Source organism: Protopterus annectens, chromosome 10.part0 (genome assembly GCF_019279795.1).
Source record: "Protopterus annectens isolate FY-2018-M chromosome 10.part0, PAN1.0, whole genome shotgun sequence".
In the NCBI taxonomy this organism is placed as follows: Eukaryota; Metazoa; Chordata; order Ceratodontiformes; family Protopteridae; genus Protopterus; species Protopterus annectens.
Window position 1 is genome coordinate 1,609,128,556 of NC_056744.1, and position 21,026 is coordinate 1,609,149,581.

Below are 21,026 nucleotides of genomic sequence, written 5' to 3' on the forward strand. Positions count from 1 at the left end.
AACTGACCTTTGGACATGCTAGAATAATACTGGGAATTCCTTAATAATTGAAAACCAGGGCCAGTGGGGAGTGAGGGTGTAGTGCTTTTAATTTTTAGTGCTGACTTATATAATTGCTTTAGTGAGCAAGTGCCAGGTAACTTAAGTGCAATGTGTTACAGGTAACTTAAATGCCAAAGCGACAAACAGTAACTTTCTTTCAAGTGAAACAAGGAAATAAGTACAGTAAGCAATGCAGATATCACTAGTGATCCACAGAAGCACTGAGAAGCCGCGTATTAGGTGGAATTAGCGTTCCAGGGAAATAACAAGCAAACAAACAACAAGCATATAAACAAAGCTAGATTCAGCAGGCCTGGATCTAGTCTATGCTACAGCAAACAAGGTGTACCAATTTCAGTAAGATACAGTTCAAATATTCAGGCACTATAAACCTTTAACCAGAAATTCCCAGCTGAGTAGGGCAGAGTCCAGCCTCTTCTCCCACAAGAGTGCAGACCACAAACCTTCTTAATGTAAAATAACTGGCCTGAAGCCCAAGTGCTTAAACCAGAACTAATACACTTTAAGAACAACAGACACTGGGCTCTCAATCAGCAGTTCCCAACTTAGAAGGATGAAAGCTACCTGTCCTGCCATCACAGTGCATGCCACAAACCTTCCTAATGTAAAACAACTGGTCTGAAGCCCAAGTGCTTAATCCAAAAGACTTACAATGATAGCTACACTTTAATCAAGTTACTACCAAGAAGTAATAAATACAATTGAATACTTTAGAGAATGCCTGGATTAGTGCTCAAGTTACACAAACAAAGCTAGATCCAGCAGGCCCGAATCCAGTCTATGCCACAGCAAACAAGGCGCACCAACTTCAGTAAGAAGCAGTTCAGATATGCATGCACTATAAGCCTTCAACCAGAAATTCCCAGCTCAGAAGGGCAGAGTCCAGCCTCTCCTCCCACAAGAGTGCAGACCACAAACCCTCTTAATGTAAAATAACTGGCCTGAAAGCCCAAGTGCTTAAACCAGAATTAATACACTTTTAGAATAACAACTTTTAAGATGAAATGACCAAGGTTCACCAACAGGAACTCGTACACAGGAAAATAATAAAAACTTTTTATTCCAACAAGGTTAAGCGCTTTCAACTAGGTATCCTAGTCTTCATCAGGAAGACTAGGATACCTAGTTGAAAGCGCTTAACCTTGTTGGAATAAAAAGTTTTTATTATTTTCCTGTGTACGAGTTCCTGTTGGTGAACCTTGGTCATTTCATCTTAAAAGTTGCTGTTCGTTTTGAAATCACTTTTAGAATAACAGACACTGAGCCCTCAATCAGCAGTTCCCAACCTAGAAGGATGTAAGCTACCTGTTCTGCCACTACAGTGCAGACCACAAACCCTCTCAGTGCAAAACAACTGGCCCGAAGCCAAAGTGTTTAAACCAAAAGGCTTAGAATGAGTTACACCAAGCAGTAATAAATACAACTGAGTACTTTTAAGATGATGCAAAAGTAAAAAAGTAGGTAGAAACACAAGTACAGTAAAAGCAGATGAAATTTTTTTTTTTTTTTTTTTTCTGAACAAGTGCTGAGATCAAAGAAACAGATTTGAGTGCTGAAACTAGAAAACTGGCTAGTTATAAGAAAAAAAAACTAAGCTAGAAGGCTTCCCTCCAACACAGAAGGGCTTGGGGGCTCAGAAGCCTACAAATAGTCTATACCACTTAACAGGAAAGGCAGGAAACAAGCTTAAATTTTTTTTTTTTTTTTTTTTTTCCTGTTTCCCAGATGCTCTCTTTGTACACAGTAGGAGTGCCTGAAATCAGAATATGATCTCACTGCACTCAGTTGAGTGAGCAAATGAGATGGGCCCAGAAGGAGTATCCAAACACAAATTTACAAGAGGGGCGGGCAGTTGCAAGGCCACTAAGATTAACACCAACACCAAAACAAAAACAGGGAGGGTGGGTGGGACTAACTGAAGAGCAGAGTGAAAACTTCCAGTTCAGTTAATATTCCTTCCACACAGTTAAAATCAATTTAAATACTGTATTTTTTGAAAAAAAAAGAGCAGATAAAGGTACTTAAATTCTCTTATATGTCCAGTTGAATATAGCAAGTTCTTAGCCGGCCAAAGCTGAGGTTTTTTAAGCAGAAAATATTTCACACTGTACCACTTAAATAGGCAAGGACAGGAAATCAAGGAATGTGACTACCCCCACACCTGTAATTACTAGCAAATAACAAAATTCAGCAAACACTGACTAACTTCCAGTTCAGCTAATATTCCTTCCACACAGTTAAAATCAATTTAAATACTGTATTTTTTTGAAAAAAAGAGCAGATAAAGGTACTTAAATTCTCTTATACGTCCAGTTGAATATAGCAAGTTCTTAGCCGGCCATCCAGACATAAGAATGCACTTCCTGAAACAGTTCTGCATTTAGTTACTCACACTAGAACGCACTAACATAAATAAGCTGAAAGGTAAAGAACATGGAAACTTTCCAATTATGTGCCAGGAAAAGGTCCAGGCAGCATGAGTGCTTAAAACAAAATGGGATTAAAGGGCAGGTATACCACTGCTGTGCACGGTTAGGGTGTGCGTCCTAAATGTTGGAACACAAAAAAGGGGAAAAGCAGTAAAAGGCTTTTAAGAAGGAGAAACTATTGCATAACACAAAGGGGTTCAAAGTGTACTACTTCTGCATTAACAATATATGTGTATGCACAACTCTACAAACATGTCACAAAACAATCTGTTGCAAAATACTTACGGTCTGTGGACAAATTAAAAAAAATGCTGTTAAACACTTACAATGTGTGGACAATCCCGTGTATCGACCAAGACCTGGTAATATGGATGCCCCTTCCCTTTAACTTCCTTGGAGCCTGAGTTGGCCGGCTTGTCAGAGCTAAATAAAACAAACACATGAAATGTACATATATGCAACCCTCACAAAAACAATATTATGCTCTCAAACACAGTCTTCCAACTAGAAAGCAGTAACCCCAAGATGGGATATCAGCCCTCTTGACAACATCCAATGAAAACATGACCCACCTGGTTTGCTACTGTCCCTACCTACTTGACAGACTGCACAGCCTACTTAACCAGTGGTTCATTTCTCACTCCCACCCATCACAAAAACTGCCCCATGTTTATCTCACATACTCAATAACTGTCACATAATCTGACTATCAGATCTTTTTTTAATTTCTCCAGGTCTTTTGGGTTTCTAATACCATGATGGGAATGGACCCCATTCGTAAGTCAATATACAATTAAAGTTCATGAAATCAGTATTGTTTCAATCTTTGATGTTAGCCAGAAGTGTTCTTCGCAGCACCCACAATGTGCTCAGTAATGATCCTGCAATTGGTATGGAGTTACATGTCTTGTAACATGTCCAAGTACGACTGTAAGTTCTTTTTTATAAGACCCGTTGCTCCTACTACTACTGGAACTGTCTGGGTATCCTTCTTCCACACTGCCCTCATTTCTGCCTGCAAACCCTGGTATTTTATGGCTTTTTGTCTCTCTGTATGTAAGACACTGTAGACACTGGGTGTGGTGATTTCAATGATTAATGCTAATTTTGTCTTCTTTTCATGGACTACTATAAATGATTTTCTTGCATCTATTTTTTTTTTTTTTTAACTGTTGTTAACGGATGATCCCATGTGATATAAACATATTCTATGATGCTTTGTGGCTCACATTTCCAGTGTTTTCAGCTACCTGAATATTACAATCTTTGCACAATCACCAATGCAACAGTCTTGCCTGATTATTATCCCTTTCTATATACACTCCTTCTGTCATTAGTATATCACAACCAGCAAGATGAGCAATTATATTATCCCTTTCTATATACACTCCTTCTGTCATTAGTATATCACAACCAGCAAGATGAGCAATTATTTTCAATTCTGTTTTACAAAACCTATATTTGTCTGTTTCTCCCACATGTTCAATAGACTTTGTAAACCAATGTGTATGTATTCCGTAATCTTGGGCCGCCATTAACCTTTCAGCTTTTGGTTTAAATTCACCTCTCCTTAAAAATTCCTGCATTTGATCCTGATCAACATGAGTTTGTTCCACGAGTTTTCTATACTTGCAACTACATTTATGCATTTTCCAAATTTCTTGCCTTCTCATCTGATCCTTCACCTTAAATTCTTCCTTTTGCTTTTTGGCACATTCAGTTGCTGCCTGATTTTTATCTGCTTCTAGTTTAATTTCCATTCCCACTTGACACCAATATGCTTCTGCTAAACTAAGCAGGGAAATCATCTTAGACTTACTCTCCTCATGTTTCAAAACTTTCACTACATTTGCCTCTTGTGAGGTCAGCAGACATGTATGCAGTCCCATGACTGCAGATCTATACATGTAATCAATTTTGAGGAGGCCCATATCTCCTTCAGAATGGGGAATATATAATTTTGGTATGCACTGATTTTTATATCTCATTTGATAAGCATGAAGGATCCTTGTCTTCCTGTCTAACCTATCCAACATCTTTTGGGGCCAGTCAATCACTCAAAAACTGTAAGTTAGGACAGGAAGAGGAAACTGGTTTATAACTTGGACTTTGTTCCTAGATGTCAATGCTGCTTTCAGTATTAATTTTAGTCTTTTAAAATATTCCTGAGTTTTATTCGCATTTTCCAAGTTTTATTGTTGATCCTGCACCAATTCCCAGATATTTATATACTCCCTCTTGCTCAGGTCCCTTTACATCACATTCCTGTCCCAAACTGATATTGTCTTGGTGCTGCAGCTTTCCTGCTGTAAAGGTTGCTTTTGCACATTTATCAAAACCAAGTGACATGCTTACATCATTTGAAAAGTTTTGACCACTTGTAGTTATGCTTTCAGTTCTTCATCTGATGAACTACACAGTTTTAAATCATCCACAGAAAGTAGATGAGAAGTCTTTACACTTTGCTGTTTTCTGGGAGCCAAATTGTAGCCATGACCTAATCTGTTAAGTAGACAACTTAATGGGTTAAGGACAAGAGAAAAGAGCAGCTGTGACAGAGTGTCACCTTGGAATATCCCCATTTGAATTTTTATCCCTGAAATAATAATTTGTCCTTTATCACAGCTTAACTGCAAAGTGATTTGACACTGTTTCATGGTTGCTGTAATGTTATTGATTAGTGTAAAGCATCTTTTAAAATTTTAAGCACTCTTACCCATGAATGTGGAATACGGTCAATGTTTTCTTCTAGTCTATCCATGCCATACTTAGATTCTTCCCCTTTCTATGGTTCTACATTATGACTTCAACAACAAATAATCCTTTGTTCCATAGGACTTTCTTTTATTACCCTTTTGTTCTACTACCACAATTCAGTTTTCTTCTAAATGACTATAAACTCTGTCAGCACCAATTCCAGTGTACAGTTTATATGTCATTGGAAAGCAAGTTACTGGTTTATAGATTTTACGATAGTTTTAAGGTTCACTCTTAAGTAGTATTGTTTTTCCTGTTGTTAACAAGGCTGGCGTCTGTTCGGGGTACCCATATAAATAGTTCCTACTCATGGCTAAATCTTCATGCAAAGATGTTAATACTTTTAGCCAGACGTTAGGTACTGCATCTGGGCCCATGGTTTTCCAATTAGGAACTTTTCTTAACTTTATTTCAATCTCTCTGTTACTTCATCCCATTTCAAATCCTGTACATTTGAAGTTCTTACTCTTACTTCTTCTATCCATTTAGCATCTTTGTTATGTTCCACAGGCTCTTCCTAGATGTTTCTCCAAAATATATAGATTTCTTCTTTTTTTGGTAGTGTTTCAATTTCCTTTGCCTCGTTTACCAATTTTCTATAAAACTTTTTGAGTCATCAATAAATTGCTTACTTTGTACTTTTCCTTTATATTTATCTACATATCTTCTAAGTTTTTCTGCCTGTGCTGATATTTTTAGTTTATTATTTGCAATAGTGCAGGATAGATCCCGATTTGTTTTGATACTGCTTATTGCTTTCATCATGTCTATCTCTGAGCATTTTTGCTGATCTGTTCCCTCTTCTATACTTTTCTAACAGTGACGCTTCTTCTCATAATTGCTTTATAGTTTTCTCTATTTGATACTTCCATGATGGCATTCAATTTCTCCACTTACTGCCCTGTGTTTTTGTGGTAAAACTTTGTTATTAATTTAGCTGCACAGTATTATATCCCGTTTACTTTTGTTATATTGCATGAATCTCTATGGACAGTCCTAATCACTGTGTTCATTTGTTTTATCAAACTTCAAAGTTTTTAGGTTTTTCACATAGTCAGAAGATGCAACAGTTAGAGTATCAGCTCTTCAGAAAGACTATTCCAATAACCCAACAGAATTAACTAATTTCTGTGAAAAACTCCTCCTTAGTCCTCCATTCAGCCATTCACATTGCATCTGTCAAAATAGCGCCAGCTTTTTCACATGTATTAAAAAAATGAAGGCCACTTAACTGCGCTGATACCCTAGAGGTACTCAAATGTTTCTGTCATGTCCTGCCTCCACCCTTTTCTTCAAAGGTATTCCAACAGCTCTTTATCTTGCTTCTGGTGCAGGCTGTACATCATTTTTCTTACTCCCTTCTGAAACTGCCTCTCTGTCAGTCATACATTTTTACAAAGAGATGACATTTTTAAAACCATGCTACACACTATATTGTTAATAAGGCACACACTATACTGTTAAGGCACAATCTACAAAAGTACATTAAAACATTATGAGCTTTGCATGTAACACCTTCTTTCTTCTACGTCATCATTGCTGTGTTCCTCTTGGTTCTTTGTTGCTTTTTTCATACTACCTGCTTTACCACAGGCCCTCATTTTTTATCAGTTCTGATTAACTACTACTTCTCAACTGTATACCAATTTATTGTTTTTTTGATCCAGGAGCATCATATAATTTCTGCACTGAATTGAAGCTGCCATGTTTGAACTATTACGCCATTGTTGAAAAATCTTTTCTCTATTACATTGTGCATGAAAAAGTTATGTACTCACCATAACGTTCCATTGGTTTTATCCATTTTCATTAATACGAGATATATGGGTTCAGTTCGAAGCCTCAGAAATGACTCGGCTGTTATTACAGCTCACGACAGCCAAAAACTCTTGAGCTTAACCCATACCCACAAGGTTCCTCTCTTATTTGCCTCATATCAAGTTTTCGGAAGACAAAATGACAAACCCCAAAAGCTTTCATAAAGACCATATCTGGAACCATAGAACAATAAGTGATATATGTCCATTATCCATTCCACCAAAAACTCTAAGAGCAGGGAGAGGAAGGGAGTCTAGGATAAATGAAAATGAACACAGCTGGATCATTACGGTGAGTACATAACTTCTTTATCTGATGTTTTCAATTTTCATTTTATCCTTGACATGTGGGACAGATTCCTCAGCTACCTTAGACCTTGGGAGGATATTCCTGAGCACCACTGAACCTAACAACGTTCTTTCCCTGGAGACCAGATCCGATATGTAATGAGTAATAAAGGTAGGAGGAGAAGCCCAAGCTTCTGCACCTGAAATATCAACCATACAAGCTCTAGACTGAACAAAAACTGCTGTAGTAGCTAAGCTCTTGTTGAATGTGCCTTTAAAGGCCTAGGCAATTTATTTATTTATTTTTTTCATAGATAAAAGAACTACATTCTTTGAGCCATCTGGCTACTGTCACTTTGCTCACTGGTTGGCCAAGTCTTATAGATGAGAATGACACAAATAGTTGGTCAAATTTACTTAATTACATTTCTGTTTAGACAGAACTAAGAATTTGTCTGTGAACATCTAATAAGTGTAAGAAGTACTCACCTTTGTTAGCAAAACTGGAAAAAAATACTGGTACATTAACAGCCTGATTGATAATGGTCTCTGACACCACCTTAGACAAAAAGGAAGGTTTGCTTCTCAGTGAAACTCTATCTTTTTAGAAAATCAGGTAAGGAGGTCTACATGTTAAGGCTTGTATTTTGGAAATCCTTCTGGCAAAAGTTATTGCCAGTAAAAATATAGTTTTCCATGATAAAAACTTTAGATCACATTCAGCTGATGGTTTAAAGGAAGGTTGGACAATGGTTTGTAACACTAACTTTAGATCTCAAAGTTGGGTTTGATCTTTGTAAGGGGGTTTTAGCAAGGGCATTCCTTTTAAGAAGGCTTTCCGAAGCTTATGAGAAGTCAAGGTGGATTCTTCAAAACCAATGTGGAAATCAGAAATAGCTGCTAATTGACATTTTTTTGTCAGAGTGGGAAGCACCTGCCTTGAAAAGTGATGCTAAAAATTCTAGGATTTTATCAATGGGCACTGAAAAGGTATCAATTCTGTTATGAGCCCAAAAGGTAAACCTCCTCCACTTAATAGCATAGACTTTACGGGTAAGCTGGCTTATGAGAGGCTAAGAGAATACGATGCACCGGGGAAGAATGTGAGGGAAGCCTGGCTATTAACAGAAATGGAGGGACCACGCTGTCAGTTTGAGATTTACAATGTTAGAATGGATTAACCTTCTGGATGGGATAGAAGGTTCAGAACCAGGTCAAAAATCGAAGGCTGTTGAAAGCGATAATGCCAAAGAAAGGGAAACCATATTGGTCGAGGTCAATAAGGTGCAATGAGGATTACTTTGCTCTCCAGCCTGATTGCTTTCTGCATGAATTTCAGGATTAGAGGAATTGGGGGAAAAGGCACACAGCAGACTGGAGGGCCAAATGTGGAGAACAGCATCTCTCGGTGACATCCCTAAGAAAGGGGATCAGGGCAAAATAGTTGCTGCACTTCTTGTTTATCTTCTTTTTCTTTCAGCTGTTCCCATTAGGGGTCGCCACAGCGGATCATCCGTTTCTATTTCGTCCTGTCCTCTGCATCTTGCTCTGTCACACCAACCACCTGCATGTCCTCTCTCACCACATCCATAAACCTTATCTTAAGCCTTCCTCTTTTCCTCGTACCTAGCAGCTTCATCCTTAACATCCTTTTCCCAATATACCCAGCATCCCTCCTCAGCACATGTCCAAACCAATGCAATCTTGCCTTTCTGGATTTGTCTCTAAACCGTCCAACCTGGGCTGACCCTCTAACATACTTATTCCTAATCCTATCTACCCTCGTCACACCCAGTGCAAATCTTAACGTCTTTAACTCTGCCACATCCAGCTCTGACTCCTACCTTTTTGTCAATGCCACTGTCTCCAATCCATATAACATAGCTGGTCTCATTACCCTCTTGCAGACCTTCCATTTCACTCTTACGAGTACTCGTCTGTCACAAATCACTCCTGACACTCTTCTCCACCTACTCCACTGTGCCTGTACTCTCAAACTGTCTTCTACACTCGCTATTACTCTGAACTGTTGATCCCAAATATTTAAACTCATCCACCTTTACCAACTCTACTCCCTGCATCCTCACCATTCCTCTATTCCCCCTCTCATTCACACACATATATTCTGTCTTAGTCCTGCTGACCTTCATTCTAGAGGCAAATAGGTCACAGCAAGACTGACCCCATTGACGAAAATCCTTTCAATCACATTTGGAGTGAGATACCACTTGTGAGGCAGGAGAATATACCTGCTTAAAATTGTCTATCACACTGGAACTCCCCAGAATGTGCATTGCTATCAGAAAGTGGTTGGAAAAGATCACCTGCTGCCACACTCTGAGGGCTTCTCGACAAAGGGGATAGGATTTGGTTCCTCCCTGTTTGTTGGTGCACCAAAACAATGACATATTGTCCATCTGAAGTGTAATTGTTCCTGAAGGAAGAGCAGTCTGAAAGGCTTGCAGTGCCAAAAGCACTGCTCTTAGCTCTAGAACATTGATATGCAAGTTGACCTCTGTACGGGACCAAGTGCCTTGGACAGTCTTGCACAGATAATGACCCACCCCCTACCTGACATCCATGGTCACTATGGCTTAGGGTTGTGATGGGAGAAAGGGCCAGCCTAGAAGAATGTCTTCAGAATGCATACACCAAGCTAAATCTTTTCTGCAATGACTAGTGATCAAAATCAGGTCTGATATGGGTTGCTGTAACATTAACCACTGAGATGCTAGCAACCACTGAAGTATCCTCATTTGATATTTTACCAAGGGAACTAGAGTTATAGCTGCAGCCATGGAGCCCAGTGCTTGAAGTAATAGACAAGCAGTTACTTTTTGTTAACTACTTTCTGTATTTGAACTCTGATTTTCTGTAATCTCACAGGAGGAAGAGAAGCTATGCAAATTTGAGTATTTAGCAGGGCTCCTATGAACTCTAGTTTCCCAGCTGGGGTCAATTTTGATTTTGCATCATTTATAGGTATTCCCAGATAAGAATAAATGTGAAGTACATGGTCTCTTGCTTCTATCACTTGATGCCTGGTCATGGCGGTAATGAGCCAATCGTCTAGGTAAGGAAACACTTGGAATCCTTGCAGTCTCAAGTGAGCTGCTACTACTGCCATCCATTTGACCACCACCCTGGGGCCTGTGGTGAGTCCAAAGGGCAGAACTCTGAACTGATAGTGACTGGCTCCCAGCCTGAAGTGGAGAAAACTTCTGGATTGTTTGTCCATTTTATATGGTAATGCACATCTTGAAGATCTACTGAGCATATCCAATCGTCTTTTTTCAAAACTGGAAGAATGGACTTGTACTGTGACCATCTGGAATTTTGTCTGACAAACTGATTTGTTCAGTACAATTAGATACAAAATTGGTCTCCAGTCCCCTGTCTTTTTTGGCACTAAAGAATCCTGAGTAAATTCCAGACTATCTGGTCTGGTGGGACTTCTTGGAGGACTATTTTTCTAGCAGTTTTTGGATTTCTATGACTGCTTGTTCCCTCTGACTGGGTGGAACGTCACAGATTTTCCTGCAAACAGGAGGAGAAAAGGAAAAGGGGATTATACAACCTCTGGATATAATCCTCTGTACCCAAGCATGCGGTGTTATTTGTAGCCAGGCATTTCAGTGCAGGAATAAGCATCCCCTGACTGCCTCCAGAGGAAGATAATTGGCCCTTCTTTCAGGAGCGCTAGTAGGATTTACCAGAGAAAGAATCCCTGATTTTGTGGGCCATCTCTTCCATGTGGGTGGTGTCTTCCATTAAAGTTCTCTCCTCTGCCCCTGGGGGAACTCCCTCCACGTATGTCCTGAAAAGGCCTTTGGGACTTCGAGCCACATTTTTCCACTTTTCCACTGCTTCTCTGATTTCTAGAGTATGGTCACGGAGGAGAGGAAAAATGTACTCATACAGCAAAAAGGGTCTTTCTATCTTTTTCACACCTGGATAAGGTTTCACTAACTTTTCAGCCAAACAAGGATGATCCATCAAAGGGTGCATTGATGAATGAAGACTTAAATGGCTCTGGAAAGTCACATAGGTGCATCCAGGTGTGTCTCCTAATGGCAACACCTGTACCTGCTGCACTGGCGGTCCCTTCGGCTGCATAAGCGATGAGCTTCATGGACAAATTTGAACAGACTCCAGGGTAGCCATCTGGGAATCCACTTTTTCTTGGAAGTCATCAGAAACAGTTCCTCTGAAGTCTGGTAAAATGTGCCAGAATTCAAAGACTGTATGGTATAGGTTGATGATGCATAGACCTGCTTCCCATATCTATCCATCACCTGAGACTCTCTGTTGGGTGGATGAATAAAAGAACTCTTTTTGGCCAGTTCCTTCTTTGTGACTGCTGTCACGACCATGGCATTAAAAGCTAACCCTTTGGCCCAGAACCATTTGTCTTCAGGGGCAGACAGAATTTTGTCAGGTCTCCTAGGAATAGGTTCAATAGTGTCAGGGGCCTTCCACACCCGCTGACAGATCAAATGAATGAGCTCGTCAGTGGGTGGAGTCACCCAAGAGGTAGAGGGGCAAGTGCCAAAGGCCTGCAGGCACACTGACTCCTCAGAAGAGGGATTTTGGGACTTAGTCACCCCCTTTTTTCAATATTTCCAGGAGGTCTCCAAAAGAGACATCATAAGGGGGTGACCTTGGGGATTCCTCCCCATTATCCAAGTCTGTGTCTTCAGTGATCGATTCCTCTGGGGAACCCAAGTGCTTCCTCTTGCACTTTCTCTTCTTAGGGACCTCCTCAGTGGGGTGATCTGGGGTGGTATCTGAAGAGGAGAACACTTATCTGGGACTCCTGAAATCTTGGCACTCGCTGACCCAGTGGTAGTGCAGGCTAAATATCTTGGCGTGAGGAGGAAAGGGACACTAGCTCAGAAGTGGAAGGGGCTGACTGTATCAGGGCTCTCTCCATCGTCTTGAAAGCTGGACCGTTGAAGAGGGAAGGGAGCCAGGAACAGAGAAAGATGGCCTCAGAACCATGGTCACTCCTCGCTTCTGAGCCTGAAGCCAACCTGATCCATGCTGAAGCTCCAAAAGATTAGGAATCGACTCATGCTCCCCCTGGAGCCGGCAGGACATACTCTGCTCTGTAAGGCTTTTGAATCCACTTGGATGGAAGACCTCCAACCAACCAGTTCCAAAGACAGGGATATCTCCGGAATGAATACAGTTGGCACCGGATGTCTCGGAGCTAAAAACTCTAATGCCTTAGATGAAGTCAGAGGAGAAGAAACCAGAGGGCAAGGGAAGGTTCAGCTCCCATATCTGAGGGAGCTGCGGTCGAACAGGTACCTGACAATCCTCTCGCCCAAAGTACCTTATTCACCAGTCTCTCCACATCATCTTCAGTTAAGCTCTTGGTGGAACGGACAGAAAGGGTGGAGGGCAATTTTGGCCTTTCTACAAAGGGCGAAGGCAGCCTTCCTACAAAGGGGTCGATAGAGGGCTAATATGAGTTTCTCACAAGATCCAAAATGGATGGCTCTTCAGATTGGTCATTCAGTGCCAAAGTAGTTGGTAATGCAAGAGATGTCTGCACTGAAACTATTGGTGTCGAATAGTCCAAATGCTCTTGCACCAAAATGCTAGGTACTGAAGATTTTGCCTACTCCGATAAACTCGGTTCCACAAGTCCTTTTGGAACAGAAATTTTAGTAGAGGAGTCAGTGTGACTGAAACTGTGACATATAAAGCAGTTTTCCTGTCTATGAACAGAGCCCAAGCAACAGGCACACTGCAAATGAGAATCTGACATGGGAATTTTGTGCCCGCATTTCTGGCACTTTAGAGACTTTAGGTTTATCATCTATAATGTAGCTTACAAAGTTAGTTAACAAATGGCCTTAACAGACCAGCTATATAAACTTTGCGCACACGCACACACGCACACACACACACACACACACACACACACACACACACACACGCACGCACACACACACACACACACACACGCACACACACGCACACGCACACACACGCACACACACACGCACACACACACGCACACACACACGCACACGCACACGCACACACGCACACACACACACACACACACAGGAAGAAAGGCCTTGCAAACAGTGACACTCGCTATAGAAAGTTTTTTGTTTGTTTTATTAAACAGAAGGCGAAAGCAGTGGGAAGAAAGCCCATCAACAATGATAGTTTAGAATACACCTGGGTGTACAGAAAAAGGAGAGGACAATTCTAAAAGGGTTAAGTAGTAGTACGTGGGTTAATGACCAATGAAGAGATAAAGAAGTAAAGTAGAAGAAAACTTTCAAAATTCAATAAAGAAACAGCTTGAGAGCAACAGTAAAAGTGTCTGTCATGAAGAGCAGCAAACAAGATCTGAGGTAAATAGGAGAAATAGAGCTGTGGGTAAGGGTTAAGGTCAAGAATTTTTGTCTGTCGCGAATTGTAGTAATGGCAGAGTTGGTTCAGAGGCTTGGAACTGAAGCCATATGTCGAGGATAAAATGAAAATTTACATAATCAGATCCCTGGCCTTCTGGATGGCTGTTTCATTAGAATAAGTCCTACAAGATGTCTGGCAGTTATAACGCAGATGCTTAGTGTTATAAGCTGCTAATAAATTGCATCCTGTAGTCCTAGGTTCAGAGTGCTCAGTCATCATTTGCAAATGTGTGAATCTCACCAAGTCATTAAACTGGTATTTCCAGATTGTGACTGGACAAAGGCACATATGCCTAGTGGGTTTACCAGGTTAAATAAAAGACATTCTGCAACACCACTAGAAGACACCAGTCCCAGAAACACCCTGCTAGCTACATCTTTTTCACGAGTGGATTCCATTCACTACAACACTGTGTGCCTTTTTGTTGCACATTACAATCTAGCCATTAACACACCCAAGCTCCCACCCAAAGTCTGCTTAACTTGTTTGCTAAACACTGTCTGGTACCATGTCAAATACCTTACTAAAGTCTAAGTAGTCATGCTTACAGCCTCTTTCCCAATATATTATGGTTATTTAGTCAATGATCTCAAATGGGATTTCTCAGCCTTCCTCTAGTAAAACTGTGCTACTTTTGTCCTGTAGCTCACTGGCTTCTAATCATTCCACAATTCTTTCAGACAGAATGGATTCCATGATTCCTTCAACCGTACAGATTTTTGCCTCATATTTATGGTCAATTTTTCATAAAATTATGGTTTTCTGGCAAATCATTGTCGGTCATTAAAAGATTAAAGTCAGAAAATAACGACAGACTTTTTTTGTTTCAGACTTCATACTCTCCAGAAAATTCATGCCAACACAAAACCTGATATGCAATCAACTTTCTAAGTTTGTAAGAGCAATACTTAAAAATTGACCCTATTTTGGGGCCTCTGTCCCCCCATTATTTATGGCTCTGTCCAGATTTCTTGCTCCACGAAGTTGAGAGGTATGATCACCAGTTTTCCCCTCAGGTTTCTTAAGAATTCTAGGACAAATCTCATAACCTAACTGCCTCATTTAACTTCATTTAAATTACTACTTTATTGGCAAAAAAGCAAAAACACACAACATAAAAACAGCAATATAAATTTTAGGACTGAGAGCAGATATGGATCAATTCCTTTAAAGCAATCCTTATGTGTAGACTACCAGATTTGTACATACACAAATATAAGTGTTTGCAAGTGTATATTGCAAGGTTGAGCTGTCCATTAAGAATTTAAGATTTCTTTCAACACTCTGCGACAATATTCTACAATGACTGCATTGCTTTGTAATACAATGGACAACCCACGCACAAGTGCAGTTTCAACAATGTAAGGGGTTCAAAGGACCTGCCCACCTTCCTGCTTAGCAAATAAATAAAATGCATCTTGCGCATGTATTCAGGCTGCAAAGAGCATTTTTGTGACTACTGAGAAGTTTGACTATTTCATTTGAATAGGTCATTTGAACCCTTGAGTTTCACTATAGATTTTGCACCTCCTGAAATTTTACTTAACTTTACTGTCTCTTGTCGTCTTTGCCTATTTTACACTTAAAAGTCTTTTTTTTAATAAACCAAGTATCCTTCTCTCATTTTGGTCCTCTGCATTTTCACAGCTGTGCCTTTTCCTTAAACTGATATTTTCCTATGTCCTTGTCCTCTTGTTTCCTTTTGTTTCATGCGCATTTCTCTTCAAGTGCAGATATAGCATCATTCGAGAACCAGAGTGTTTTATTCTTCTCATTTCCTTATCTATTCTGCAGAAAGGTCTTTGCTTTTGTGACTGCAGTTGCAAATAGCACAACTTCATAACATTTTTTCCAAATCTTTTTCATACTGGTTTATGTATCTCTCAACTATCCAGATTTTTGCCTAATATTTTTTGCCTGTTACTCATAAAATTTGTGTTTTTTGTGCAAATCACTGGGATAATCTGAGGACTGAAGTCACTAAATAATGACATACATTTGAGTTTGACTTCAAATCCTTCAGAAAATGTATGTTAACACACACACTGTTACTCTAGCAACTTTCTAAGTTTGTAAGTTTATAACAATAATATTTAAAATCTGTCCTTATTTTTGGGCCTTTATCCAGATTTCTTGTGTTAAGAGGATGGGAGCGATGCCTTAATCGGCACTCTCTTATTTAGACACGGTTTGCTCTCCAGAAGTCCAAAATCATCAGATGAAGAAAGTGCCTCAGTGACGGACTGCTACAACTATCCCGTTTTTTCTCTTCTCTCCAAACTAATAAAATATTAAGAGGGGGCATTTTTGACTCTATTGTGTCATTAAAGGCGAATCATCCTGTTTGGTAATCAGTTTCCAAAATGGCAGTCCACTTCCAGGTCACAGATTTTTCCCTTCCTCTTCATTTAATAGCACTAAAAGTCCAAGACTGCTCTCAAGTATAATCCAACTGTAGACAAGAAACTCCATTTAATGTTTGCCATATTTTCTTTGCAATCAAAAGGATGCACATTTTCCCTTACCTTTTTTCCTCCCATGGCTGAGGAAGGGGGCTACATTCAAGTTTGGTTGAAACTACGATCTGCTTGAAAACTTTAATTTTAAGCTCAAGTTCATAGACTTCTACCTGTAAGCTATAACATCTGAACTAGCCTCCTAAAGGAATCACTTGTGCCTAGTGGACTTAAGTAAGCAGAAAAAAATAAGGTGCAGGTTACACAGCTATTTCCAATCTTCAGTATCGGTGTCTCTTCTCTTTTCATTTACTCATTTTTGTTTGCTAGTACAAATCTTCACCTTTCACAAAGGCCTACAGCTCCTATTTTTATTCTCCCAAAACTTTGCGTCACAGCAGCCTTATATCCCAGCTAATTGCAATGGTGTAGAAGGATTAAATCTGACTATGGCCTATGAGTCTCAAGCTCAAGCAGTGGCAGGCAGGCAGGAAGGATAGGCATGCCCATCATGGGGGGGGGGGGGTGCCTGCTTGGTGCACAGTTGTATGGGTTGATTTATCAGGTGAAGACTAGGCAAACAGCCACATGGTACTGCCTCTAGGTGAGCAGGGCAGTCCTGCTTAAGTAAGCACTTTGCAGAAGTGAAGTGATTCAGTGCTGACACCCACTGCACATCCTGCCCATATGATGCTTCTGAGCATGTGCAGGGAATAGAGGGGATAAAGTTCAAACCATCATGATAGCTGTCTAAATGAGGGAACAAATGGGTCAGCTGGCTGAGAGGGAGCTAATGATCAGCAACCTCAATACACTTCTTCCATCAAGATAATTTCTGTCTATGAAGTAGGCAATGGCACTCATTTCCTTATATTTCTGCTCTGCCCTTTTAAACCGTATCCTTGTTTGTATTATTCTTGCCAACCCCCTATTTACCAATCAGATCTCCTGATCGTGCTACCACTTCAATACTTTGATATAACAAGAAGCCAGGGTATCTTATTATGTTCTTCTATAAGCAACCCCAGCATATTTTAGATATTTGCCAATAGAATGATGAAATGTAAGCAAGTCACAGAGGAGTCCAAATTCCCTTGCAGATGGAAGTAAACCATTACACAAAAGCAGATGCTTACATCCACCCTCCCTATTCATTATCAACCCCAATAAAATGGTCTAGAGCTGTGAACCAGTTCAACTATTTTCGAGTCCATTAGCAGACAGCATCCCATATACTCACCAATTTTCTGGAAAAGCACCACTTTAAACAAAAAGGTGTGTGTGTGTGTGTGTGTGTGCGCTACTTGCTCAGTTTTCATAAAACAGCTGTGCTGTTCTGATTCCTTCCTTAGCTAGATTACTTAAGGTACCTGGACAATGTCAACAGATACCTTACCCTTTGTAGCATGTTCTGCAATCCTGAGACTTGCACCTTGTTTCTCCCATACACAGAAACAAGTATACACTTCTATGTTGCTGTCTGCTCACACTTCTGTCTCTGTCTTAATAACTAAACCTCCCATAACTTGACACTTGTTTCTTTTGCTATGATCTGCTGTCACCCTCCTGCTTTTCCACGGTTTTCTTCATGGAACATTACCGCTAATTTCCTTGGTCTGTGTACATTTTGAGATTCATCTCTGCTAGGGATACATACAGACTATGGTTCCCCATGATGAGACAGAGAAGTCTCTGGTCCACCACCTCTTTCCTTCCCATGTATTGCAGTCTAAACTGTTCTTGATTCTTGGCATCCTCAGAGGTAAGAGTACAGACTTGCAAATCACAGGGTATGGACAGGTAGTTCAATGAATGCTGGTCAGCTCATCTCAGATATAAAATACCTTAAATCCCAGTGCATTGGTACCTGCAGATAAGCAAATACTGAATCCTCTAGAATGCTGCTCTACTGATTACTGTTTCGCAATTACTGTACTGAAGAAATGTCCAAAAGTGACCAGACAAACTCTGCACTACTGTATCTGTTATTCTTTATTTGTATTAGAACACATTCTTGCCAAACAGTTAATTCTTTCAGAGCTATTTCAATTATATTATAACACAGCTAGACAGATGAGTAGACTAATGCGCACTTGGTCTAAATGTCACTACTCAGTGAAAACATACTGTCCAGTTTATATACTCTTTTTAACCAATGTTATTTTTAATGTCCTTGTGACTTGTTCTTCTGGTTTCTGTCTGTGTCATGAAAAAGTCTATGGTTATTTCATGCCCTTTTTTGGTCCTCGCTGTATCTGAAGACTAAGTCTCTCCACATCATCTTTGCGTCACTTGACCTTTCTGCATTTTACTTATTTATTTCTGCATCTGAAAGCCAAGAAAGTCAATTTCCTTTATTTCTATAACAGGATGCCTTTACAGTAAAGCCTACAGCTATATGTTGTTAATATCTAAGCTGAACATGTACAAGAAATAACTGTTCTTGCAAAGCAAGCCATATTATTTTGAAAACTGCTGTTTGGCCTTGCACATTTCCCTCACTGTACACACAGTATAAATTTTGGGGAAAAACATTTTAATTTACACAATATCTATCATGCACTGGGCTTCTCCCAATGTTTTATGGTTTTGAGACCTTAATTATCTCAAGCAGAACTTCATAGTTGATTTAGACCTTGCAGTTATAGCATAACAGCTTTCCTTGGTGTTTTTGCAAACTTTGCCTCTGTCCTGCAACCCTGTTATGCTATGCCCTTACGACAGAACACCTAGTTCTGGAAGGCTGGTACACAGTGGAGAGAGATAAGACCATGTTCAAATGAATACACAGAAATTACATAGCCCAAGTGTTGTTTATCTATATCAATAAGGTACAGCTAATAATGACAAAATATCAACACAACTCTGACAAGTTATTCAGCCTTACTGTTAAGCAAATTAACAATACACTCATGCATATTGAGGCCTCTCTGGTGTCATACACAGATGAAGCTCTGACTACCACCCAGCTGACCTGGGTTCGATTAGCACCTTGGGAAGCTGAGTATCAGGAAGGGATGGGCATGTTCATCCTGGGAAGAGGGCACTTGGTTACCCATCCTAAGGGGAGATGTGGTCGAAAGAGTCGAGTTGCCCTCAGATGCAACCAGTGAGTATGGGGGCAGGGAAAGGGAAAGTGGGTAAACTATATAATAAAAAAAAGAATTCACCTGATGGATGCACAGACAGCACACCTCCGAGGATATACTCGGAAAATCCAGAACAGGTTCCAGCAATGTCTGAATAAGTCTGGGGGGGGGGGGAATGACTGGTAGACCAGAATGAACGTGGGGCACTGGGGGCCAGGCTAGTAATAATTAGGTCTGAGGGGACCAAAAAAAAAAAAAACCAATTAAGCCTTGCCTGTGTTATAGAGGATCTGCTTGAGAGACAGGTAAATATCCTAAAGACTATCCCTCCCTGAACAGGCTACCCATCCATGTGAAGCAGAGTTCCTCCCTAACCCAATTCAAGTGCAACTTGAACAACTGATGGGGAACTGGAAATTCATGCCTGGTTTGTTACCTACATCATTAATGGACACAGCAGCCTTGTAAATGGTTTATCTCACAGGCCCCTGCTTGTAAATGTTTCACCTCCAAACTAAGGGTACCAGGACTTGTCAGAAATTTGAGACGCATAGTTAGGTTTAAAAAGGCCCCTGTGGCTGTTAGCCTAGTAAACACTTACGGACCAAAGGAAAAAAAAAAAGAAGACACTCATTCTCTCTCCACAAAATGTTTAAATTAATGTGCATTTCCACTTTTCTAGAAAATTCTTAGGTCCGTATTCATATGTTATGTGCACTTGTCCAAGTTGCAGACACACCCAGATACAGTGCTATTTACTGAACATCGTTGCTCGTGTTCATGCGCCTAAAAGTTGCAGTGAAATTCATATGTAAAGGAGTACATAATGACATTTTAAATAAGGAAATGTATGCAACTACAGCACTGATGATATGCTAATAGAGTGCATTTCATTGTTCAGTGTCATAGTATGCTATGCAAGTGTGCACTAAGGTTATATAAAAGGCAAGCACAAAGATGCTCAGTGGTGCATTTAGCAGCCCGTGGAATTCAAGGTGAAGGCGTTATTGGCAAAGGATTACTCATTACCATTTTGAGGAGTTGGGGTTTCTATACCACTTTCATGGTTTTGGTGAACTCATACAGCCCAAAAACTGTAACTGAGGGAATGCATGGTCAGCCTACTCCTTTGTATACAAAAGGGTGTTTCTAAAGTATAGCCAAACGTTCCATTTATGCTGTGCTGGCAAAGTCATAAGAAGGCTGAAACATGCATGTCCACAGCTAGTGGGGCTTGGCTTTATTGGTCTGAATTTATCCACAAAGGCTCAAAATGAAAAAGTGAAAAGTCATGGACATTCAAAAGCCATATTGCTGAAACACTTGCTGTCCTTAAAGGGTCATTTGCATACATCTCACAGGCCTTGATTACAGGAGGTTTAAGGTATCAACACAGTGAAAACTCCAACTTGGCTAGGGTTTTCTTATCGTTTTTACTAATTTTTATAACAAAGTATGTATAATTCTCAATACACTTGCTACAAGATGTTTAAGAGAGAGTCTGAAGACACTGGTATCACACAGGCTTTGGTCTTTTGGCCCTAGGGTTAACCACCACACATTCAAGACCAAAAAACTGGAAGCTATGGTCGGCCATTGGGAAGATCTACTAGAGGCCAAAGAATTATTTTGGCAACCCAGGCTGGATGCCTGTAAGCTTCCTGGTCTTAACGACCAGGTGTCAACTGC

The 21,026-nt window shown here is 40.2% G+C and overlaps 1 protein-coding gene across 2 annotated transcripts in view; it reads right to left on the reverse strand.

Annotated features, from left to right (window-relative positions):
• The window catches only part of LOC122813787 (polymerase delta-interacting protein 2-like), a 441,156-nt gene that overhangs the window by 267,956 nt on the left and 152,174 nt on the right, over window positions 1-21,026 (reverse strand). For both annotated transcript variants that reach the window (XM_044086292.1, XM_044086291.1), the window contains exon 4: window positions 2,819-2,915. In XM_044086292.1, coding sequence (XP_043942227.1) covers window positions 2,819-2,915 — 97 coding nt within the window. The remainder of the gene's footprint in view (window positions 1-2,818; window positions 2,916-21,026) is intronic.